The following is a 25346-nucleotide window of genomic DNA, read 5'->3' on the forward strand; positions in this document are numbered from 1 at the left end:
TAGGGAGAAGTGGAGGTTCGGCAAATTAACGGGTACTCCTCGGAGGAGGAAAAGAACGAAGAGCAAAAGGAACCCTGGCCAGATGAGCATAGTAGCTCCAGGTAAATTATAATTTATTTAATATACACGGCATGGACAATTATCTTTTTGAAGGCTTAATAAATATCTGTGGAATGCTAAAATACAAGACTGTCTCTTTTCAGTCCTGTCTTGTGAATCGTTATCTAGTCAGTGCTTGATTACATTATATTTACATCTTGTGGGAAACCAAATTTCCAACATCTGGATCAGGAAAAAGTTAATAATCCTCTTGCTGCAGAACAGAATGTAATATTGAAGTTTATCTTCCGAAGTGAGTGAAGTGCAGTGGCCCGCAAATGTGTTCACCCCCTTTTCATTTTTCATGTTTTGTTACATTCACAACCTGGAATTAAAATTGATTGTTTGAGATTGAATGGGAAGCAAATAGGACACAATAACAAATATTTAGCATGCATAACTGTTATACCCCCTAAAGTACTTTGTAGAACCACATTTTAGCTTTCGAACAGCGATCTTCAAGTCAAACCAGAGATTCTCAAAAGAATTGAGGTGTGGACTTTGACTAGGCCATTCCAACACATTTAAATGTTTCCCCTCCAACCACTCGTGTGTATGCTTCGAGTCATTGTCCTGCTGGAAGGCGAACCTCTGTCCCCGTCTCTAATCACAGGCAGACTGACAGGTTTAGCTCAATAACATCCATGTATTTAACACCATCCAGCTCTCCCTCGATTTGGACCAGCTTCTCAGTCCCTGCTGCTAAAAGCATCCCCACAGCATGAGCTGCCACCACCATGTTTCACTCGTGGCAGCTAGCCCTCTGGAATTTACCTGCCAAACTGAAAATTTACTCGCATTTGCCGTCTTGCGAGTTAATTTCGGACCCTGGTCTCATCTGACCAGAGCACCTTGCTCTATACTTTGGGGAGTTTCCTGCATGCCTTTTGGCAAACTCAGAACATGCCTTCTTATTTTTTAGTGGCTTTTTTCTGGCCTCTCTTCCAGAAAGCCCAGTGATTCGGCGCCAAAAGCTCTGTTTGAATTGTCGTCGCGGATTAAACTCTGAGGGTATATCTGTCTGACGTGTGCTCCAAACAACACTCCAGTCCTCTTTTGTATCAGCAGTGATCGATTTATTGCTTTCCAAACTGTCCAACGTTACACTGACTGAGACACAGACTCACGTGCATAATAATAATAATTGAACTTTATTGATCTCACAATGGAGAAATTCACTTCTGCATCTTAACCCATTCCCTTGGGGAGCAGTGGGCTGCCACTGTGCGGCGCCCTGGGGAGCAATTGGGGGTTAAGGGTCTTGCTCAGGGACCCAGAATGGCAGCTTGTGGGAGTTGAACTCAGAACCTCTGGGACCGAAGCCCTGTGCTCTAACCACTAGGCCACCACTCCCCCAAAATGTTACGATATTGCTCGGTAACACACAGTCAACAGAAAACATGACTACCCCCCCCCGAGTGCACCCACTTCCTTATCCATGACTAAAACCAGTGCGCCCGTCAACAAGCCATTCATATCTTTGACACACAGACACACGCCCACTTCAACACACTAACGATGAGACTGTTGAAGGTGATTGGTTGCATCAGAACCTTTTAGGGGCTTCATAGCAAAGGGGGTAAATGCAATATGCACATGCAAGTTGTTTTTTTTTTTTTTACTTTACCTCACCAACTTAGACTATTTTGTCCACATCCATCACATAAAATAAGCTTAAAAACCTTTAAATCACAGACTGAACTGTAAAAAAGTTGGTAAAAAAAACAAAAACAAAGGGGAGAATACTTTTGTGATGTACTGCATATGATCAACGGATGAAGATATGTTAATGAAAAATATCAGGGTGTTTGTTTGTAACCGGACAAACTAAGAAGAAGCGCTGCTCTGTTCGTGCTCCCATCCATAAGCCTCATGTTTTACTTTGAACTGCGTTGCAGCGACTACTCCAGCGACTACTCTGACTGGACGGCAGATGCCGGCATCAACCTGGAGCCGCCCAAGAAGAGCGTGAAGGTGAAGAAGAAAAACAGCGGCTCCGAGGAGGACGGGGACAAGAAGAAGGAGGGAAAGAAGGAGAAGAAGAAAGAGAAAGCAGACAAAGATGGTGCAATACCAAAGAAGAAGAAACCAAAGGAGAAAAGGAAGGTTTGTCATACACAGTCGCTGGATTTTTTTGCTCTAGACGTTTGAGGTGTCCATCTGCCAGATGTTTGATATGGAAAACGAGATGGGTACCTTTTTAGGGCGTAAGCATGATATTTGTGAATATATATTAGGTTTATCAGCTTGAGACGTTAAGTTTGTACATTTCTCCTGGTGTTTAACTTTTAGAGGACTGAATTTCAGGAGCAAGGGTTAACGTTGGAGGAATGGCTTCCCTCCGCCTGGATCACAGACACAGTCCCCCGGAGATGTCCTTACATACCTCAGATGGGAGACGAGGTACACGGCACCAGATGTTTTTTACAGCGGTGTCACCACATGTGCACCACGTTTCCACTGCTCTGTTGGAGAAGTTCTCACCAAATCAGTAAACATTCATAAAACAAAGGATGTGACTTGTTGCGTGCTTATTCTTGCCTGCAGGTGTACTACTTCCGGCAGGGCCATGAAGCTTACGTGGAGATGGCCAAACAAAAAAAGATTTTCAGCATCAACCCTAAGAAGCAGCCCTGGCACAAGATGGAGCTACGGGTAAGAAACCGATTTAACAACGATGGCTTCGAATCTTTCTCAGGAGAGGCTACTGATCAAATGCCCTGTGTGTGGAGATAAGGGTTCCTGTATCTGTGGATCAACAACCACTGAACAGAAGTTCCTGGAAAAGGATGAGCAGAGCTGTACAACAAACAATGCAGAATACGGAGGGGGCAGCAAATCATTTAGCAATAAGAGGAAATGCCTTTTATAATGAGCATCAGGCTAAATGCCCTAAAATATTCTGGGACATTTCTCTTAACCCTTTAATGCCAACTCCAAGCAAAAAAAGCAATAAACAAATTTTCTTTGCATTTCTTATTCATTTGGGAGTAGAACAACATTCAGACAACTTCAGAGTGATTTTTATATTCAGGTCTAAATGGTTGGGATTTACATCTTTACATATAAAGGGCTACAAACGTTTTCACTCTAAATAGGTTTTAGTGAATAAATGTCCACAGCATTACACTAATGCTTTGTTGAAACAGATTCAGTTTCAGCCCTCAGCCTATCAGCATCCAGCGTGTATCAGGCTGTGAGAACATCTGTGGTCCACAGCACTCGTCGTTTCACCCCACTGATTTCCTGTCAGGTTTAGCTCTGGATTCTGGCTTGGCAATTCTAAAAGATGTATTTTTCTCTCAGTAAGTGGATATTTTGCTAATTATTCAGCATACTTGCACATTTTGTGCTTCTTCTGCCATAAATTTAAAGCATTGTACTGGTTAAAAAAAATAGTGGTATTAGCATCACCTGGTGAACCTCACATATGGTGCGTTTACTGATCTGTAAAGGTTTGATTTTTGGGTTCTAGCCGGTAACTAGACTTTGAAACTAGGGTTTTAAAGCTGTTTTATAGAATATAGGGTAGTTCACGCGTGACGTCCCGCGTGACGTCAGCGCTACATCCGGGTCCCGCTGGTAGGCAGAAAACAGTACTGTTCTCGTCTACTACATGACAAAACGGGTGATTTAGAGCGTACTTTTACTTCGTTTATTAATGGAATCTAAGCAATGCCTACGACTTGTTGCGCTCCCGGTTGCACAGAGAGGCATTCCAAATCGTTGGATGTACGTTTCTGTCGTTTTCCAAAGGAGGAAGGACGAAGAAAGAAATGGATATTTTCAATGAAAAGAGCGCACTCCCAATGGACTGGGGGGGGCATCGTACTACGACAGAATTTGCAGTCTACACTTCATCTCCGGTAAATACAACTTAATTCTGCTCTAGTCATTGTTCTACTTAAATAGCGGCGGAGGGTACACAGATCGCTACACGGGCCGGAGAAGCGGTAGCAGCAGCAGCCAAGCAGCAGCGGCGGAGCAGGCAGCGGCTGCTCTGCCAGTTCACGGGCTGCGGCAGCAGCCAGCGGCTGCTGCGTAAACACTACACGGGCCGGGGCGCCGGCTACACGGGCCGGGGCGGCTAGCAGCAGCTAGCAGCAGGGGCAACAGCAGCTGCTGCTGCCATTACGCCCCGGTTCACGGGCGCTAGTACTTCTGTGTTTACGCTGCAATGTCGCCGACACCGCCACCCATTTTAACAAGACAAAAACACCTAAATAATCCGTAGTGAAAAAAAATTTTTTTTTAACCTACCGGGCCTCTGCTGAGACGCGGCCTGTGTCCGACGCCGCTTTGTGCTGTTGCACAAACATGTGTGAACAACATCCATCCATCCATCCATTTTCTGATCCGCTTAATCCCTCATGGCGTCGCGGGCGTTTGCTGGAGCCTTTTTCCCGATTTAAAATAATTGTAGCCGTCCAGTGGTTTCATGGCTTTCGTGCTCTCTGTCTGTACTGGCCTGCCGTGTTTATAAAGCAGCTGTATATGTCATGGTACGGAGCGCTTGGCCAGCATTTCACAGACTCGCTCCGTCCCTTAAGGCTTTTGCTGTGTGGATCTGGCAATCTGATACCATCAACCATCAACTTACTCTTAAAACGATCTTGTAGTACGTTATCTAAAGAAGAAAAATACGCGGAGAACTCGTCAGTTTCTCTGTTTGCGTCCGCCATTGTGTTCGTCTTTTGCCTACCAGTCCGGCGCGCATGCGCGAAAAACCCGCCTCAAAACAATAACAATGAACTGGTCTATATATCAAGACTGGATGATATTAGGACAGCTTTTAATACTGGTGACCGTCACAATGATTATATAACTTGCAATAAATAAATCAGTTTCAGTTTTAAGTGTTAATGGACATTTGAAGCACAGTAGTGAAAAACATCTTTATGCCCTCCTAAATCAAATTTCTGCTGCATTAAATAACAACATCATTAATAAATGTATAACATAAGACCCTGAATGATCAGCCATTTTTTGCAGTCAAGGCCTTCTTTACAATGTTGACTTTACAGGCTGAAATTGGGAATGGTAAATTTGAACATATTGTGCAGCGATCATTTAAGATTTATTTTTTTACGATATCCAGATAATAACTCTGCTGCTTGACAGGAGTCCTGTTTGATCAGGGGCTAAGAGGCAGCCCCACAGAGAGTAGCAAAATAGATCATCTTCCAAGAATTAGGAGGCCGACAACAGTTTCTGAAAAGTCATTAACCGCAAGGGTGTTATCATCCTTTCACTGCTGTCAACAATTAGTAATTGTTTTCCTGCTACCTCTGAACCTTGTAACAGTTCATCTTATTCAGAGAAACAACATGTCTGGGTTCAATTTAATTTTGGTAGTAGTTTTTTCCCCTTCTGTTCCAAAGATATGTCTGTGCTTAAAAGAAATGCTGAAAAAAACGTAGAAATACATCTGGGGGCACAAAGAGGTCTGCCGGACTCCGCTGTAACACTTTATTTAATTTTCTGTGGTATATATTTCCATTAAACGAAAGGGAGCGTAAATAGTTCCAGTTTTTTGTGGACAGCAGGCCTCGTGTTGTAAAAGGTTCAGTGTGTCTTTTGTCAATTTTCCGGTCATAGGGGTGTGAAACGCAGCATTCTCCTCTTTACCGCTTTTTTTGCAAAATGAAAAGCCAGATGTAGCGTTACTCCCTTCACACTCCCAGCTCTTCGCTGGAATAACTTATGGGATTGCTTTTTTTTTTTTTTTTTTTTTTTTTTTTTTACTTTACTTGCCTCTCCAACAACGAAACCATCTTGATTCAGGACTTCCTCTTTCAAAAGCATAAATGTTGGTAAGAGAAAGAATCTGTTAGAAAAGATAGAAATGCATTGTGTGAAATGTGCTTTAACCAGTGGGATGTCAGGTTAGGCGTTTAATCTTTTTGAGAGAATTTGTGTTGATTTGTGCTTTTTTTTTCTCCTCTGGGGATGTTCCTGTACCATTCAGGAGCAGGAATTGATGAAGATAGTCGGCATCAAGTACGAGGTGGGTTTGCCCACACTCTGCTGCCTCAAGCTCGCCTTTCTGGACCCCGACACAGGAAAGCTGACGGGAGGCTCCTTCTCCATGAAGTAAGCGTTTCACTGCATGTTATAATAAACTAACAGGTTGGCGTGCTGGAGAAAGAGGGACATTTGGTCAATCATTAATTTCTCAGCTTTTGAAGTTTAAGTGATGGTGTTTGTATTTATTTGGGTGGGGTAAAACGTAGCTTTTTGATGTTAGATAGGCGGTGCAGCATTTTTTCAAACTGCTACTGAAACCAAAACGTAAATGAGAACCGCCATGGGAAATTAGTGTTTCTGACCCTTGCGTTTAAATATCATATCTGTAAGTCTTGGTTTGAACCGATACATTCCTCGCAGGTACCATGACATGCCTGATGTAATTGACTTCCTGGTGTTGCGGCAGCAGTTTGACAACGCTCGAAGACGGCAGTGGACTATAGGTCAGAAACGTTTACTCTTTACTGCGCATGGAGGCCCATGAAGTCTGATACTTGGTTGATACAGTCCTAAACACCCGTTGTGCTCACAGGAGACAGGTTTCGGTCGGTGATAGACGACGCCTGGTGGTTTGGGACCATTGAGAGTCAGGAGCCCTACCAGCCCCAGTATCCTGACAGCTTGTTCCAGTGCTACAACGTCTGGTATGACTGCAACATGCTTCTGTTCACTATTCAGTTGGGTTGCTATTAAATGTACACAAGATTTTTTTCCAGCACATCTCCTTTTGCTCTGGCTAATCTGTTCTAAATACATTAATTAGCAAGAAAGGTTACGTTTTGTCACTTTATACAAATTAAATTCAATTATTTTTTTTTTTTTTTTTTTTTTTTTTTTATAAATACACTGCTAAAAAAAAATTAAAGGAGTATACCAATCAGTCAAACTTAGTCAGTTAAACTTCTGGAGTGTTGATCTGGTTAGTTTAGTAGTTGTTAAACATCATTTTGGTGGTAATGAAATTAACAGCAGGTGCACTAAAAGGGCAACAATGAGATGACCCCAAAACAGGAACGGTTCTGCAGGTGGAGGATGCAGACATTTCTCCCACCTCATGTTTTATGACTGTTTAGCACTAGTTTTGCATTTGCCCAGGGTCAGTGTCACTGCTGGTACTACGAGGTGATACCTGGACCCTACAAAGGTTGCACAGGCAGCCCAACCCTACCAGGGTGGCACATAAATATGGACCATAGCAGAGCTGGTTGGAATGTCTCTGACCCAACCATTAGACACAAACTTCATGTGGATGGCATGGGGGTTCAACGCCCTGTAGTTGGCCCTGTGCTCACTGACTGGCAATGTGGAGCTCCACTGTCAGATGCTAGAGAACACCAGAATTGGCAGGTCCGGCATTGGCACCCTGTTCTTTTAACAGATGAGTGCCGGTGTAATCTGAGCTCAGGTGACATGACATGAAAGGATCTGGAGAAGTTGTGGTGAATATTACGCTGCCTGCAACATTGTTTGGTGGTGGGTCAGTGTTGGTCTGGGGAGGCACATCCATGGAGGGACACACCGACCTCTACAGAACAATGGCACATTGACTGATGAAGTCCTGAGATTCATTGTTAAACCCTAAGCTGGTTGTCTGGGCTCTGGGTTCCCCCTGGTGCATCATAATGCCCGGCCTCATGTAGCAAAAGTATGCAAGCATTTCTTGGCGAATGAAGGAATTCATATCATTGACTAGACTCAATTTTCCCCTGCACTAAATCCAATAGAAAAGCTCTGGGACATAGATGTCCCAGAGATACAGGGAATACATGGGAACCATGGAAGAAAACCCGTTTGAAGGAGTAAAATAGTTGAGACTGGGGCAAACATTCACCTCAAGCAGGAGAATATCCCCCTAACTTACAGCCAAAACTGCAGTGGAATGGTTAAAGCATATCCATGGGTTAGAATGGCCTAGTCAAAGTCCAGACTGAAATCAAAAGGCGATTTTGGGGTGAGACTTGAAAATTGATTTTCACAGGCGCAAAAAATTTAGCATCCAGACTGTAGAACCACCGTTCACTGCAGTTACATCAGCGAATGTTTTGGTGCAAAGTATCAAGCATCAACACCCAACTGTTCACTTGGGGGGTGAAAGCAAATAAATGCTACACTTTACAGATTTTTATACAAATGTGAAAAGCTTTTCATTGCCTTGGTGTTGGTCTATTATATAAACCCCCAAAATAATACATTTAAGTTTGTGGTTATAATGTGACAAAATGTGAAAAAAAATTCAAGGTGTCTGGATATTTTTAGAAGGCACTGTACATTACCTTCTAGTCAGACCATGTTGCCATGTAGCGTAGCAAGAGAACAAATAAAATATGTTTTTTTAGAAATAGGGAAAGCTGCAAAAATGTACAAAAACAAGACTCAAATAAATTAAACAGATTCATAAATGCTGGCAACTGAAGAAAAGGAAGGAGTGGGAGGTGTGAAATGATCTGTTTTTAGATTCAGAGGTGAAGATTGTCAGTCAGCGGATATTTGCAGCACTCTTAGGACTCAGACATGAAAATGTTGAAACTAAAGGTGTCAAAAAAAAAAACTAGCAGAAAAGTATTTTCATTTACCTGACCACCATCTCGATTTGCATAACTACGAAGAGACTACCTACGTTTACATGGACAAAAGTAATCGGAATAAACAGCCGATTGAAGTAAAAATGCATCATGTAGACAAGCCAATCGGAATATTGTGATCAGATTAGAAAGAAATTGTATTCCATGTGAAACGGGTGGTTTAATAATGATAATCTGATCAATGTTAAATGCTTGTCAAGCTCAAGTTATTCCTACTGTGGTGAACTGACCCATGTGCCTATGTGTGCTCGACGTAAATGTGACGTATTTCCACATTGAGTGTCGGAAACATGGACATCATTACGTATAGAACGTCTATGGGAAACAAAACTGCCAGCGTTCCCAATACAATAAAAATTATTATTTATTCAGTAACGTTTCAACCATAATTAGAAGCTGGTGCAAGTCCAGCCTGGGCGCTTGGAAGAAAAACTAACTTGTATAATATTTCTTTGTTTTCTATTTTTTGTTGTTTAGCAAAGACGGAAGTACTTCTGTGCTGCTGTTGTTGTGGTTGTTGTTGTTTTTTTAGGGATGTCAGAGTGGTTCTGTTCAGAATAAAGCCAGGTGCATATAAACGCACATTATGATCAGATTAATTGATTGTGTGGCCATATAAACGGTACTACCCGGTTATTTGTTTGTTTTTTTAATCTGAATACATTTCAATCCGATTGTGAAATTTTGTGCATGTAAACATAACTACTGACACCGACTCAGGGCACAGAGGTTGTGGAAGAATCAGATGGAGAAAAAGTCTCCTCTTTGTGGAGATGGTTACGCTTGAATGTACCTGCAGGAAATGCTGTCAACCACTCCTAAGAAAGTGTTTTATTCCCTTAAAAACTGATGAAAACTCATGATTTAACAACATTTCTTGCTGGAGACGATTTATACTGCACCCCTTGTGTTAAATAAGAAGAGAGCTGAAGACTGAGAAAACAATGAGTCGCAGATTTACTGATGTTGAAATTCGACGTTGAACTGGTGTGAGAACGAAACGCAGTGAAGTGCTTAATGCGTCGCCGTGAAAAGCTAATTTTTATTCTGACTTTGATATGGTTTTGCTTTTTTGACTTACCTGGGTGTTTCAGATCGTCGATATAAGACAAAAATGGGAGGAAATACAAGATGCTGTTTCTAAGTGATGATTTCCATGATAAAGGGTAGAGGTCTGTGATCTTAAACCCTGGCACATCTGGCTTATACGCAGGACACTGACCCAGAACACGTCAGATCCACCTCTGAATGGCAGAAGAAATAAAAGCAACTCTGAGTTGCCAAGTCAAAGCCTGATTGAGTTACTTAATGGCCTTAAACAGACTGTTTATGCTTGCAAACCCTCTGATGTGACTAAATTAGAGCAACTGTGAAAAGAGTGGGCCAAACGTTGCTCCACAGCGATGGAAAACACTGATTTCCAGTCATCACAAACTCCTGATGGCAGCTGTTACTGTCAAGGGTGGCACAACCATTTATTAAATGAAATCTGAACTCCTCATTTGAAAACTGTTTATATTCACTCAGCTTTGCATTATATTATATTATATTATTCAAAAACAGCAGAAGTCTACACAAAATGCAGATTTTAAAAGTAGAGTTGGCAATTTTTCCCAGAAGCTTACTAAAGTTCCCTTTTTTTTTTAATAACTACGCATGTGCAGGACCGTCTCACCTGCTCTTCCACTCCTCAGGGGGATCACATGAAAAAAAAATCTCCCAAATCCACTCTGGTGTTACTTCTTACTACTGAGGTCTTCCTCTTCTTCTCACAAACTTGTACGTGGTTTGCTTCATGTGACTCTCCGTCATTTGCAAAGTATACGGTGAGAGCAGCGGCGCCACGCTGAACGACTAACCGCTAAGCTAACCAGATACATAAACACTAGAAGTGCCCATGCACAGCCAGCAAACTGAACCTAACAAGTAACATGCACGCACACTGGTGTTACGTGAACACGTCAATGATTGGCATATGGAACAGCCAATAGATAAGGTGATACCCCAGGAACCAGAGGGACAGAGAGGGGTGACGGCAGAACCAAAACTCTGACAAATCCCTGCCCGTCGGTGTGAATGACTGATTGGTTAGAGTTTTTACAAATCTGCAGCTTCCACAGAGATCAACATTTTTAACCTCCTTTTTTTGTATTGACTACTGTCAGGATGGAAGGACGGACCATTTTATCCAGTATAACACAAACTGTTCCTGAGCAGGATTACCAACAGTAATGCTATGATCTTCTTGTTCTGAAATACGGTGTTCAATTCAGTCTTATTGATATAGCGCCAATTCACATGTCATCTCAAGGCACTTTACAAAGTCAAATTCAATCAAGTCACACAGACAGATTGGTCAAAAAAATTTCTATCTAAGTAAACACAGTAGACTGCATCAAGTCTTGACAAGCAGCATTCACTCCTGGAGAAGCGTAGAGCCACAGGGAGAGTCGTCTGCATTGTCGATAGCTTTGCAGCAATCCCTCATACTGAGCAAGCATGAAGCGACAGTGGAGAGGAAAACTCTCCTTTAACAGGGAGGAAAAACCTCCAACAGAACCAGGCTCAGTGTGAACGGTCATCTGCCTCGACCCACTGGAGGTTAGAGAAGACAGAGCAGAGACACAAGAGAGAAAAAAGCATAGAAGCACACATTGATCTAGGAATCCTTTCTATGTTATATGGTAATAGCGGATCATCTGTCTTCCCTGGATGATATCACAGCTAACAGAACACCTTCTGAAAAGCAAAAAGTTTTGTCTCATCAGTCCACAGAATATTTTCCCAAAAGTCTTGAGGATTATCAAAATGTGTTCTGGAAAGACTGAGATGACCCTTAACGTCCTTTTCACTCAGCAGTGGTTTCCTCTTGGACCTCTACCACACAGGCCATTTTGGCCCCGTCTCTTTCTGATGGTGGAGGCATGAACTCTGACCTTAACTGAGGCAAGTCAGGCCTGCAGTTCTTTGGCTGTTGTTGTGGGATCTTTTGTGACCTCTTGGTCTTGAGTCGTTGCTGCGCTCTTGGGGTAATTTTGGTCGGCCAGCCACTCCTGGGAAGGTTCACCACTGTTCCATGTTTTCTCCATTTGTGGATGACTGCTTTCACTGTGGTTCCCTGGAGTCCTGAAGCTTTAGAAATGGCTTTGTAGCCATTGAGGATCTTTTGGTGGACTTCACTTCGTCAGGCAGGTCCCGTTTAAGTGATTTCTTGATTGAGAACGGGTGTGGCAGTAATCAGGTCTGGGTGAGGCCAGAGAAGGTGAACTCAGGAGTGATAAAGCACAGTTATGATTTAACAAGGGGAGTGTAGGTTTGGATTTTTTCCCCCTTAATAATAAAACCCCACATTTAAAACAACTTTTTTGTGTTTACTTGTGTTGTCTTTAACTAATATTTAAATTTGTGTCTGAAACACTTAAGTGTGACAAACATACAAACAAATAGGAAGTCGGGGAAGGAGCACTTTTTCACACTGCTCTAAATGCTGCAGAAAAGCAAAAACAGAAGAAACCGGTTTGGAGAGAGAACCTTTCCACCGCACTGTACTCGCTTGTTTTGAAAAACCCTATTAGAAAATGCAATAATACATGCCAACAAAAATGGCAATGATTAAATGAAAGCAGAATCTAATGGACTGATCCCTGATGTTTCCCAAGCAGCTGGGATAATGGAGACACAGAGAAGATGAGCCCGTGGGACATGGAGCCCATCCCTGACGAAGGTATGTGTCTAACATACTTTATGGTGTGTGCATATCTTTAATTTGGTGATTTTTTCTCAGGTATTGTGTCATTACTAGCCTGTTATTCAGCTGTCAGACAGGACAGCAAAGATGCTGTTGGTATTTCAACGGCAGAAGTCCCTGTCGAGGACAAAAATCTGTTCTACCACTACACCATGCACCGTCCCTGGTGTGCGAATATTAAGTCTGTTCATATCCTTTTCTTTCTTTTCTTTTTTTATTTATCCCTTCACAAGCCATGTTTCCTGATGAGTTGGGCACGAGCGTCCCGCTGACAGAAGACGAGCAGAAAGATTTGCTGTACGTCCCTCAGGATGGTGAATGGGGCTGCCGTACGCGCGCAGAGGAGTGCGAACGCATCATCAAAGCCATTGACCAGCTCTGTACACTCGGTATGATGTAATCGATTCCCTTTAAAAGGCACGGATATGTAAAGTTGAGCCACAGACTGGTTTCTAGTAAAGGAGCAGCAGCTTTTCTTTCCCATCATCATTCTGAGCTCATCAGCATGACGATCGGTTAGAAGTGAAAAGGCTGGGAACACGCTGAGCTAAACACTGAGCTGCTGGTTTTTATTCCAGTAAAGTGATGTGACGTCATACCAGACGCAAACTTTGATGGGCTGCTAGTCTGAGGGCTCCCCCTGGTGGACGTTAATGGCTAGACCACACACAGTCACATAATCCATCTTATTTATTCGGCTAGATCAGGGGTCTGCAACATGGGGCTCTTTGGACCTTCCACAGTGGCTCTTAATAACTTTGGCTACAAATAATATTTTTATTAAGGTATTTAAATGTAATAATGATAATATATGCAGGTTTTAGCTATTTTTTCAATTTAAATTTAATTGCTTTTAATTTTCACAACAGAATGATGCTAAAAGTGGCTGTAGTATTTAATTTTAAATCAATATTTTTTCATTATGTTGGAAACTATTTTACATCATTACCAACAAATATCAACATCCCATCCGCCCTATTTTTTACAAACCCCAAAATAGACATAAAAAGCCGTTTCTTTAACGATGACAACATATTTCCTACAGCAGATCTTTATCAGTTTAATTCAAGTGGACTGTAGGCAACATGGCTCTTTACACTAGGGCTAAGTAGATGTATGTTTTGTGCTGCAAAATCAGGAAAACTTTTAGAAGTAAGAATTCACAAGTTTTATTTGTTGGTTAAATAAATAAATTAAATCTTAACTTTGAGTACTTTAAATTAGGGCTGAACGATTTTGGAAAATAATCTAATTGCGATTTTTTTTCTTAATATTGCGATTTAATGCGATTTTCTTTTTCCAGTTTAATTTATCATGTCTTTTTAAACATATACAAACAACAAATCATTTTGTTTCCTCGCTGTGCAGATTAGTTGCTAAAAGACCCGCAGCATCTAAACTCAGAGCAGAAATGATTGCGCTCTGGCTACAATATATTTCAACCAAAATTGCAATTTTGACTTTTCTCTGCGTTAACCACAAGCAACAAAAATGGCGTCTAAATAAAGATGTTTGTAATCAAGGACTATTTAAAACAAGAACTTTTAATATTTCTATTGATCAGAATATTATTCAAGAGAACAGCTTTTAATTGATCAATCCTTGTTGAACATAAAGTCCAACCAACAAGCAAGTCTATGTATTAAACTGATTGACCTGTACTTAATGCTATGAATGATTATATAAACTCTAAAACAAGTAATAAAATTAGATTATCTCACTGCTGCAATTGTCTTCCCTTCCATATGGAGCAAACCCACTTTAAACATTTTACCAACACCTAATGGACGTGTCTAATTCCCTAATTGTTACATAGCCAAAAATTGTAGACCTCTGCGATTTGGAAATTGCGTTTTTTTAAATCGCGATTATATTGAAAATGCGATTAATTGTTCAGCCCTACTTTAAATAAACATACAACTTTGTGTTTTTTTCTGTTTAAGCATAAGACAGTTGTTTCCGTCCTTTTCCTGTTTTCAGCTAAAATACCTCAACACTAACCCATTTTCATTATTTCTCTTTCCACTGTCTAACAAATCGGCCTCTTCCAGACGTGGCGGCACCATTTGCCTTCCCGGTAGATTTACAGGCGTACCCGACATACTGCACAGTCGTGGCCTACGTCACTGATCTCAGCACCATACGTGAAAGGCTGGTGAATCGCTTCTACAGGTGAGTGACCTGAGGCTGTGCTAGGGGCAGTCTAAAAACGTGAGGGCACGTTTGTAACCAAACCTAATTATTATTATTATTATTACCACAGGCGTCTTTCCTCTTTAATGTGGGAGGTGCGTTACATAGAGCACAACGCACAGACGTTCAACGAGCCCGGATCGTTCATCGTCACGACCGCCAAGTTTGTCTCTGACCTCATGCTGGCGTTCATTAAGTACGTAGAAGTTAAAGCATCATTAGATCATATTCATAGTGTGATTGGTCCATTATGTTTGATATTTATCTAAAGTGAAATGGAAACTTGTTGTGCTTTCATTTGAATTCTTAACCTTTCTGACTCCTGTCATTCATTTTTGACCTCTCTGTGTCTCTCTACTGTAGGGACCAAAGTCTCACAGATCTCAAGCCTCTATATAAAACCATGAAGAAGGCCACCTTCTCTGACTCGGAAGACGAGGTGTGTTTGCATAATATTATAGATACTAAACTATACCTTGAACTTTATGCCATATTACAACTACAAACCTCAAAGTATTTTATTACAGTTAAATGTGACAGACCAACACATAGTAGCATATACTTGTTAAACTACATGTGATTTAAAAATAAAAATCAGAAAAGGTAGACGTGCACATGTTGAGTCCCTTTTACTCCATTGAAGTCCAGGGCAACCAAATGCAGCTGATCTGAGAAGGCCTCAGGTTTGTTGTTGGATGTTAGTCATCCAACAGCATCATGAAGATCAAAAAACATGGCCGACAGGTTGAGGAAGAAAAAAAAGTTGAGGAGACGAATAAAGCCAAGCTAGTTTTTATATCACCACTGTTCCATCCATCACCTAGAATCAAAAAGATTGTAGCATAAAATCAGCCCTGCCAAAACAAGAGATCTGATGCCTTTCTTTGTTAAAAGAAAGGCATCAGGTGTCCTGCAGAATGTTTTCTACAAAGCAACTACGGGAAACGGCACACAGCACATGCCCGAGTCAGATTGGGCCAAATATTTTTGAATTTTGTCATTCTTGCAAATTGCCCTGTCTAACATGGCGGTGGCTGCATCATGTTGTGGGGATGTTTTTCTCCTGCTGGGACTGGGAAGCCATTCAGAGTCTATTGGAGGATAGCTGGATCCACGTAGTGAACAGTTCTGGAGGAAAACCTGTTAGAGGCTGCCGAACACTTGAGTTTTAAGGCGGATGTTAAACTTCCAGCAGGATAATGACCCCAAAAATAAAGCCGGTGCTACAACGGACAGATTTAGACGCAGTCGTTAGCTAGAATGGCCCATTCAGAGTCCAGTATACATGCGTCTGTTACAACCTTGCATTCAGTCCACAAATAATAAAGGACATGACAAAATGTCCACATCTCACTTCACTACAGTACATGTTTCTTGTTTAAAGACACAGTTAATTGGATATGTTATATATTTAGAACTACATTTCTGATTACACACAGGATCTACATGTTCAGTAACAGTTTGATAAGCATAATCATTTTGTTGTAAATAGTTTTCTTGGTTTAAGAAATGAAAATTAGTTCCACAAATTACAAACTTGAAATATTTGAAACATAACTGCAGTCAGCTGCGGGACAACTGATGATTGGTCCTCTGTCATTTTTTTTTTTTCCTGTGTAGGATGATGAGGAGGAGGATGATGAAGACGTCAATACTCCAGGAACATCAACCCGAAACCATAAGGTAACATGACTAATAGCCATTATGTTTCTATTTATCTGTGTTGGCCGCTCATGAGGGGAAAACAAAACGGCTGTAATTTAACTGTAAAGAGCTATAGAGGAGGCAGATCGCTATCATGATGCCTGATATTAACTTTGGATTTACTGTGCAGGGACGTCAGCCCATGCAGCGGCAGCTACGGACCCGCCCTCGTTCTTACGATCCTCATGCCTGGAAAGGACGCTGTAAGGAGCTACTGGACCTTATCTTCCAGTGTGAAGACTCGGAGCCCTTTAGAGAACCTGTGGACCTGCTAGAGTATCCGGTACAAATGAATCGAAATTCCTTAGATTAAGCCCGGGTACTACATGCCGCTCGAGTCCTGCTGCTAACATTTTAAATTTGCCTTTGTTCTTTCTCTTCCTTTTCACCTTCCGTCTGCGTCTGGAAGGACTACCTGCAAATAGTTGACTCTCCAATGGACTTTGGCACCGTTCGGAAAAAGCTGACAGAGGGAAATTACTCGTCTCCCATTGAGCTCTCCAAGGATGTCCGGCTTATTTTCAGCAACTCCAAAGCTTACACCCCCAGTAAAAAGTCGCGGGTGAGAATCACCTGACCAAAAGACAAGTCTAACCAGCGCTTTCCTCCTTGTGTTTATATGACAGATTTCTGTTTCTTTTGTTCTTTCTGAATTTGCAGATATACAGCATGAGTCTGAGGCTTTCCGCGCTGTTTGAGGAGCATATCAGCGCCATCCTATCTGATTACAAAGCGATCCACGGCATGACGGATAAACTGACCAGACGAGGGACGGACAGGCAGACACGGCACACTGCAGACAGACCAACGCGGCACACGGCCAAGAGGAGGAGGAGCGAGTCGCCCACAAGCAGCAATGCATCCAGGTACGAAAAGATCTCTCTATTAACTTTTAATTCTTGCTAACCAAACCTGAACCGAGGAAGATGCGTACTCTCCTCTCCATCTGCTCGCAGCCCGGAGAGGAAAAGACGCGTGTCGTCCAGGGTGACCGCCAAGAGGGAGCCGTCCCCAGCTCCTTCACGGCCGCCGTCCCTCAGACAGCACGTCCCTGTGAAACAGACGCCTCAGCTGGTCAACGGGAAAGTGGACAGCCCTGCTGCAGGACGCACGCGTAGCTCTGCACGCCACATTGCACACCCCTCATCTCCTTCATCCAATAATATCACTAACAGCACAGCAGGCACAGGAGGTGAGATTAATTCCCCCCAAGGAGTCCCAACGCTCGGAACACCTGTTAGGATTTTAAGGACAATTTTAAATAGTGCCTTGTCATTGTCTTTATAGTTTCCCGTAGTTTTGATGTTGCAATTAAAAGTAAAGCGGTAGAAGAAAAATACGTTGGTTTTGCAAATTTTCTTTTAGACATAATAATAAGGTGTTTTCATGTGTACGGCTGACTGGCTGGCTGGATGTGAGAGCATTAATCAGAGAAGCAGCCAATAGGCCTTGGGTTGCTCTGAGACCTGCAACTCTGCAGCTCCTCCAGAGGGGAGAATCCACAACTAAATACTTGACAGGACAAGTAATAGTTGTGGACTCTGGCATTTATGAAGGAGGGGCAAAAAGAAAATTGTTGCTCAACAAAAGCCATTAGAAGTTTTGTTTGCAGTTTGTCACAGAATACAAGCAAAAAAATTATCCAAAATGTTAAAGCGGTTTATATGGTCATGTTAAGCAGTTAGCCTGTTTTTGTTGCATCTGCTGTTCATCCTCAGAATCGTCTCGCTCACTGCGGGCCCATAACTCGGTGCGAGCTTCAACGCCACCTGCTCCTGAAAAGGCCACCCCCCCTCCACCAGCAGAGAGTAGCGGCGGAAGCACTCGTCGGAAACTCAGGACGCCTGTGCGGCTCACGCCCGGTTAGTGTTTTCAACATACACTGCAAAAATGGAACTAAAATTAGGTTAATTATTCTTGAAATGAGTGCATTTTCTCTTGATTTGAGCAGGTAAACAAGATTATTTGCCAAAGGAATAAGATTTTTGCACTTAAAGTAGGAATAATTCATTTTCATCATCTTATTTCAAGTGCAGAATATCTAAATATCTTATTTTAGGGGTAGAACTACTAATCCCATTGGCAAATTGTCTTATTTACCTGTTCAAATCAATGAAAAATAGACAGTTTTACTTACTTTTAGTTCCCTGTTTGCAGTGTAAAACTAGTTTAAAAGCTGAAGCTACAGGGTAAACCGTAAATTCTCTACTTCCTGTCAATCCTTTTCCACCCAAGGTTCTCCTTCCAACCCCTCGACTCAAAACACGGCCCATCTGAACGGCCACGGCAGTCACGTGACCCTCGGCGTCGGAAGGAGGGGCCGCAGGTCCAGACTGGACTCGCCGGTGAGTCCTCCCGAGGTCCCGGCGCCGGCCAGCCCCTCACGACCCAGAGGTCGCCCGCCTGGCAAGAAGAAGGGCAAAAAGAGCAAGCAGGAACGGGAGGAGACGAGACGGAGCGGCAGTCGTAGGAGCTCCACTCCTGAAGACGAGCTGGACCACTCCACGGGGGACGAGGGCGGTACATCTTCCGCCCCGGAGACCTCGGCGCCGTCAGACTCCGGCGCGGCATCGACGCCCAGACGACGAGGCCGACCCCGGATAGTAAAACCTCCGGAATCCGTTCCTCCCGCTGAATCTCCCGAGCCCTCTCCGCTGAGAAGGAGCAGCAGGAGAACCAACGAAGAGGCCACGCCTCCCGTTCAGACTGCCTCTCAGCGATGCGGTCAGAGAGAGTCTCCGAAGGAGGAGGAGGTGGAGGGGGCCATGCGCACGCGCAACCAGGGCAGGCGCTCGGCCTGGTACATGGAGGAGGACTCCGAGGAGGAGCAGAGGCAGTTGCTGTTCGAGGACTCATCAATCACCTTCGGGACGTCCTCAAAGGGCCGCGTGCGCAAACTGACAGAAAAGGCCAAAGCCAATCTCATAGGCTGGTAGAGAACATGTGCGCAAGCTCGAGTGCTCAGAGGGCCGAGGGATCCTGGCGGGGGCTTCAGACCGGAGGCGTTGGACGGAGCGGAGTCTCCCAGCAGCAGTAGGCGGAGACTGCGGAGAGAAAACTCTGCCGTTCCCTGTTCCCCTTCCCGTCAGTGACCCCACCTTCCTCTCTGGCCACTAAGCACTTCAGAACTGCATGTTCATATGCTCCCACACCTCCTATTCTATTGATCCATGTTGGATCCCACAGGAGCACACAGAATCTGTCTCTGTGAAGGCGGCGTTTCTCACTTTGTCCGGCGAATCTCTCCTCTGCCTGACCTTAAACACGGTTTGGAGTCAGATTGGGCCAAAAAGTCATTGGTCAGACTCACACAGACAGCTGGCCTATTCTCCCCCTAACTTCATCCTTTCTGTTTTTTTTCTACAACCTCTTCATTTCTCTTTCTAAAACTTGATGTGATCATCCCTCTGATTTGGAAGTCTTACACATAGGCTGAGCTGAGCGTGTCTGTCTGTGCTAAAATACCAAATGGCATACCTTTGTTGGTACTGAACGTCGGTACATTTAGTGTACTGTTAATGTGTTGTTTTTTTGTTGTTGTTTTTTTGTTCTGTTCTGCATGATAATTAGAAAGAGGAAGCATCTTTTCTTCCTGAAAGCTGTTTTTCTACTGTGAGGCGGATAAAAACGATGTATGAGTGAAAGGAGTCATTCGTGCGTCTTTATATCATGCCTGAATGCGTCCTCTGCATTAGCAATACCTTGTGCCTTTACGTGTAAGGTGTGTGTGAGTGTGTGTGTGTGTGTGTGTGTGTGTGTGTGTGTGTGCGCGAAGCTTCCACATGTGCATGTTTGTCTTCAAACTGGAGTTCTGGATGTAGCAGGTACCGTTCCGGACATACGTTTGCACCCAATCATCACTGGGATGAATGTTATCTTAATTTGGGGCTTTTATGAAGCATTTGAACTGAGAAATGATGACAAGTTCAAGAATTTGGTGCACAATTTCACTTGTTTTTTTTTTTTTTTTTTTGTGGGGGTCTCTCTAGTCTACACAGCTTCAAAGTTATACATACTAGCTCAAATATTTACATATACCCCGACAAGGGTTGATATTATTCTAAAATGTTCAACCTTATACCGATACAAAGAAAAATACTCGATACGATTTTCGTATCACACAGAAGCAATAGTTTTTGTTTTTTTTAAGACGCAGGGTTAAGAGCAAGAAGTGATTAATTTTACAATATGACTAACTTAACTAAAACTTTCTTAATTCGGACAAAACCAACAAGGCAAATTTACTTGTATAGCACGTTTCAGTGAGAAGACATTGCAGGGAAAAGCATTGCAGTCATATGCAAGTTCTGCCTTTCTGGTCATTTTGCATTGTATTTGCTGCAGTGATCAGCAGCAGGGTTCCTACTTGTTTCTGCTCTTATGGGCAGCTCCAGTCTGGCTCCACCACAACGTGTGTTATTAGCCTCAAACAGCTTTGGTGGAGTAATGGAGGAGGACTAACCGGTTTATTTGGTTGCTTCACTATCAGCTGATGGAACCTTTTATTGTGTTAAAGCAGGTGGCTTCAGTAATATTTGGACCGATGTGCCTTAGATTGCTAATATTCGACTGCGGCGCTTTTGCAGCTAACGCCAACATTGTGACGTAATTCTGGCTGGATGTTTGACCAGACCTTTTAGTAGAGTTGGATTTGAATTGATTTTGAATTTCCTGCTACAGAAACGTCTTCTGTACGTTGTCCGTAAAACTCGGAAAGGGCTCCAACGTTTTTAAAGTTGGAGGACGTCCTTGTCACCACCCCAGTCTTTAGCTCACTTCCACAAATTCATGTCTGGTCGGGTAACTCAAAAAACGCTCCAATCAAAAGAAACATGGTGGCAAAACTACAAGATTAGATTCATCCTAAATCTACCAGGGGTATGAAAATTTTGAACTGTACAGTTGGACCTAGGACTTGCTCCAGCAGAACCATGGACCCACAAAGAAACCAAAAGTGCTTTTGGAATGGCTAAAAGCAGGCTTGAGAGAAGTTCCCCATCAAAATGTTACGAACTACGCATAAGAGCGACAGTAAAAGGAAACCTGTGCACCCAACGTTTGTTTTTAGCCACTGAAATCGTATGTTTGCTGTTTTATCAGCCCACCCTGAAAAAAAAAATGGTTTAAATGCATCATTGAACACAGAGTCATTCATGCCCATCGTGAGTGGATGCAAACGTCTGTCTGGCAACATATGTGCAACAGAAGGTGTGTGTGTGTGTGTGTGTGTGTGTGTGTGTGTGTGTGTGTGTGTGTGTGTGTGTTTATATGACCGAAGCGAGCGCGGGCTTTACTTGGAGCGTACAAACAGTGGCAGACAGTTTGATCATTGGGGAAAGCTGTCAAAGAACCGGGTTTAGAGCATCTGAGAAGAAGGAAGCCGTTGACGTAAACCCATCACAGATCACGTCGAGGCGTTCTCTAAATAAACCGTCTGTTCATCCCGGAGGTCCAGGGGGGAGGTGATTGGTTTGAGATGCGCTCCCCAGCGGCCGCTGATCTGCGCGGTCTTGGGTGGGGACTGTTTGTATTCCTGAGGTAAACCTTTTGAAAATGTTGAGATGCTTCTATGGGGACTGTATCACATTTCACATGCAAACCTGTCTCGCATGTTCTAGCACTTTGTTATTATTTGGAAGGGGGGGGGGGTGGTATGAAAGTATGATTGAACTTTTTGTGATGGAAGAACGACTTCACCTTTCTGATCGTGTGCCTTTGCTACTCTGGCATATTGAGTCCTCCGTTTTTCCTTCCGGGGCCTTCTTTCGTTTGACGCCGGGACGTCCCGGTTCCGCTGACCGTCCGGCTCAGAGAACTGGACTTTGGGTTTATCGAGAAAACAACGCTCTGACATTGGACTCTCTCTTTACCATACAGGCAATGGGTACTGGGGTTTCTACAGATGCATCACCCCCTCCCCCCCCCCAGCACAGAGCAAGCGAATGCCAAAAACCTGCAAAGCTTCATCACGTGTCGTGGGAGCGACCGGATGCTAGCACCTACACGCACCCGGTCCATCTCACAGCTCACATAATACTGGACATATATCCTGTTGCTCATTGTTTGCTCAGTATAGGTTTGTCAATGCCAAATTCTGTCTGTGGGCACTGAAGTTTTAGTACATGGCTTTTGAATGTGTTTCCTAACTAACCTTTATCGTCTCCGCCGTGGATGTTCATTTATATCGGATGTGTTTCCTGTCTCCCGTGTCCCTGCCATACAAGACGACGTAGCGACGCGTCGCTCCACGGAGATGCAGCAGAACGATGCTTTATGCGCCGCCACACATATGTTTGAGGATATAATTCCGATTTTTCTTTTTTTATTAATGGTCCATATCCATATAAACGTTTGTTTTAGATCTGAAACGGCCAAAAAAAAAAAAATTATAGTGACTGTTTTTCTTGACATAAGAGATACAAAACAAAACAAAAAAAGTTTTATGATTGAGGTTTAAGTCTTTACCCATAAAAACAAATATTTATTTTGACTGCAGGATTTTGTTGGCTTTAAGTTCATGGCTTTTGTTTCTAACATTAGTTTCCAAGCACTTTCTGTGCACATGAACCTTTTTTAGATCATTTTTTTTAATCCAAACGCGCGTTAGTACAGTAGACAGGCGATTATAGGATTCTGTTGGTACCACTGCTAAAGATGTTTAAAACAAATGTATAAATTAGTACTTATTTTTTTTATAGCAGTAGCATAATCTCACACTGGATAATTTGTCACAAATCAGCAAGTATATTTATCCACTGTATGGGGGGGCAGGGGGAGCAGACGCAGAGAGCGATCTCCCTAGCTGGTCCAGAGTCCAGGTCTTCTCCTCAGCTCGCCTCTCTGGTTTTCTATGGGATCTGGGTCTGGGGCACTGAGATGTTCTGAGAAGGTCGACTGTGTATGCTGGGTGAACCGTTTCTGTGTTGAACGGGCCAAACGTTTAGAAACATTCGCCTGATATAAGACCCAGGCATGGCTTCTTTTCAGTTTACTGGCACGAGCCACCAGATTTGTTTTTATTCCAGATGTCCTGGTACTTCCATGAACTCGAACAAGGTCCCCAGGGCATATGCACACGAATAAGGCCCGCAGCATCATAGCTCCTCCACCATACCTACAAATAAGATACCGTTGTTGTTTTTATTCCAATTATTTCTAGTGGGATTGCTTCCCTACTAAATGCATGTATGCAAATTAAAGAATGTATTTTTTGTTAAAGTTGTTCTGTGTGAGATTATACTGCTGCAATAAAAGCTGAACTTGAAGGTTTTGATCCATCTTTACCAGGGATGCCCACAGATTTACCCGCGTCTCTGTACGCGCCGAATAACTGATGTACCGACCCGAGGTTCTGCACCTGGAGGTACCGGGGGGGGGGTCAGCCAGCCAGCACCGTCTAAGCTCCTAAAGCGTCCCAGCAGTGCCCACGTCTCGACACGCTGAACGTCACGATGTTATTGCATTTCAGACGTTTGGTGTAAATCCCTGGTTCAGCGGTACAGCTGCACCGATGCATCCGTGATTTCATCAGAACATGCAGGCATTCAGTTAGAAGCCTCTGTAAACGTGTGCCCGAGTTGTGCTGCTTGTGGCGCCTGCCTGAAGCGCCTGTGTGTGTGTGTGTGTGTGTGTGCGTGTGTGTGTGTGACAGAGAGAGAGAGAAGTGGCTGCATGGGAGCCACCAGAAAGCATTAAGAGACGTTCTAAACTTTAGGTTTTACGGCGCTGTAGGAGATAACGGAGTGAGAAGAAGGGGGAGGGGGTCTCTTTTATGTGAATTTATTGATGAAGTTGTCTTTGTTAGTTTGGATACTTTTTTTATATATAAAAGGAAGTGATGCAAAAAAAAAAAAAAGAGAAGCATAAAGCTAGAATGTATGTGTAGGGGAGTACTACTGTCCTGTTAGTTCATACCGATATTTTAAGTAAATAAACAGTTGTGTTTCCATATTCGGTTTACTTCGTGTCTTTTGTGGCATAATCCAGGCAGATTTTTGTTGTTTTTCTAAAGTTTTTCTAAAGTTTCTTTTGAACACAAAATGGTGTGACCAAAATGATTCATTATCTTTTCAGTGATGAGTAGAAAAGCCTTTAGTGGCTATTACCAACCAAACCCTTTAATGTTTTTTTTCTGTAAGCTCCAAGTCTTTGAGGTTGGAAGGCCTCCTAACCATTACCCTAAATTTGAGCTCCCTCCACAGATGCTACAACAGATTCCGATCAGGACTCTAACTGGACCCCTACGAAACACTGAATATTTGTTCAGCTAACTATTTCTTCACCACTTTAGCTAAATGTTGAGGATCATTGTTTCTCTGAAAAGATGATGCACCAAGCATTCCCACCACCATGCGTGACTGGGGATGGTTTTCTTAGGGTTGAACTCTTCTCCCTCTCTACAGAAAGTGAAGCCTATGTCATTGACGTGACGAATCAAACCATTCATCTAAGCACAAAGCAGAGGACCAGAAGTCTTTATTTTTGCAATGACCCAGCAGACTTAAGTGCCTCTCTCCAATAATGCCCAACTGCAGCCATGGACACCACAAAAAACGCCCCCGTGGCCGAGGAAGCAATAATGTACGTGGTGGTTTAAATGTGTAAAATAGTATTGAATCCTGTGACTTTTAGGCATGTTTGGTAGAGTGGGTGGTCTGCATGCATGGAATAGAGCGGTATGCGGTGTACGCTGGGCTGTCTGCTTTGTGTTGCCACTGGCATGACCCACATTGATGAGGATGGCCTACCTAACCCTGTAGGTGTCACTTCTGGCCTACCACATCCTCAGAGGGTCCTTATTGAGCTCTTTAGATGTAGCAAAGGTGTGACATGAACCAACGGCAGAGCTTCTGTTTTTCACCCGTTGACTTTATAAAAACAGCGTCTCCCATTCATTCGGGCTAAATGGGATGCTTTAGAACAATGAATATTAGGCATGCAATTTTACAGAAAACACAAGTCAAATATAGAAATTGCTGGTTTGTTTTTCTGTA

General features: G+C 43.1%; 1 protein-coding gene across 1 annotated transcript in view; it reads left to right on the plus strand.

The window, feature by feature from the left end:
- Nucleotides 1-24303, plus strand: part of LOC105929071 (pleckstrin homology domain interacting protein) — a 52141-nt gene extending 27838 nt beyond the window's left edge. The window contains exons 22-40 of the mRNA XM_012866679.3: nt 4-101; nt 1998-2205; nt 2392-2502; nt 2647-2754; nt 6068-6192; nt 6487-6569; nt 6659-6770; nt 12368-12432; nt 12690-12845; nt 14508-14628; nt 14720-14845; nt 15013-15088; nt 16270-16332; nt 16484-16636; nt 16763-16915; nt 17014-17219; nt 17310-17545; nt 18072-18215; nt 18589-24303. Coding sequence (XP_012722133.2) covers nt 4-101; nt 1998-2205; nt 2392-2502; nt 2647-2754; nt 6068-6192; nt 6487-6569; nt 6659-6770; nt 12368-12432; nt 12690-12845; nt 14508-14628; nt 14720-14845; nt 15013-15088; nt 16270-16332; nt 16484-16636; nt 16763-16915; nt 17014-17219; nt 17310-17545; nt 18072-18215; nt 18589-19289 — 3045 coding nt within the window. The 3' untranslated portion in view covers nt 19290-24303. The remainder of the gene's footprint in view (nt 1-3; nt 102-1997; nt 2206-2391; nt 2503-2646; nt 2755-6067; nt 6193-6486; nt 6570-6658; nt 6771-12367; nt 12433-12689; nt 12846-14507; nt 14629-14719; nt 14846-15012; nt 15089-16269; nt 16333-16483; nt 16637-16762; nt 16916-17013; nt 17220-17309; nt 17546-18071; nt 18216-18588) is intronic.
- Nucleotides 24304-25346: the final 1043 nt, after the last annotated feature.

Source organism: Fundulus heteroclitus, chromosome 15 (genome assembly GCF_011125445.2).
Source record: "Fundulus heteroclitus isolate FHET01 chromosome 15, MU-UCD_Fhet_4.1, whole genome shotgun sequence".
NCBI lineage: Eukaryota > Metazoa > Chordata > Actinopteri > Cyprinodontiformes > Fundulidae > Fundulus > Fundulus heteroclitus.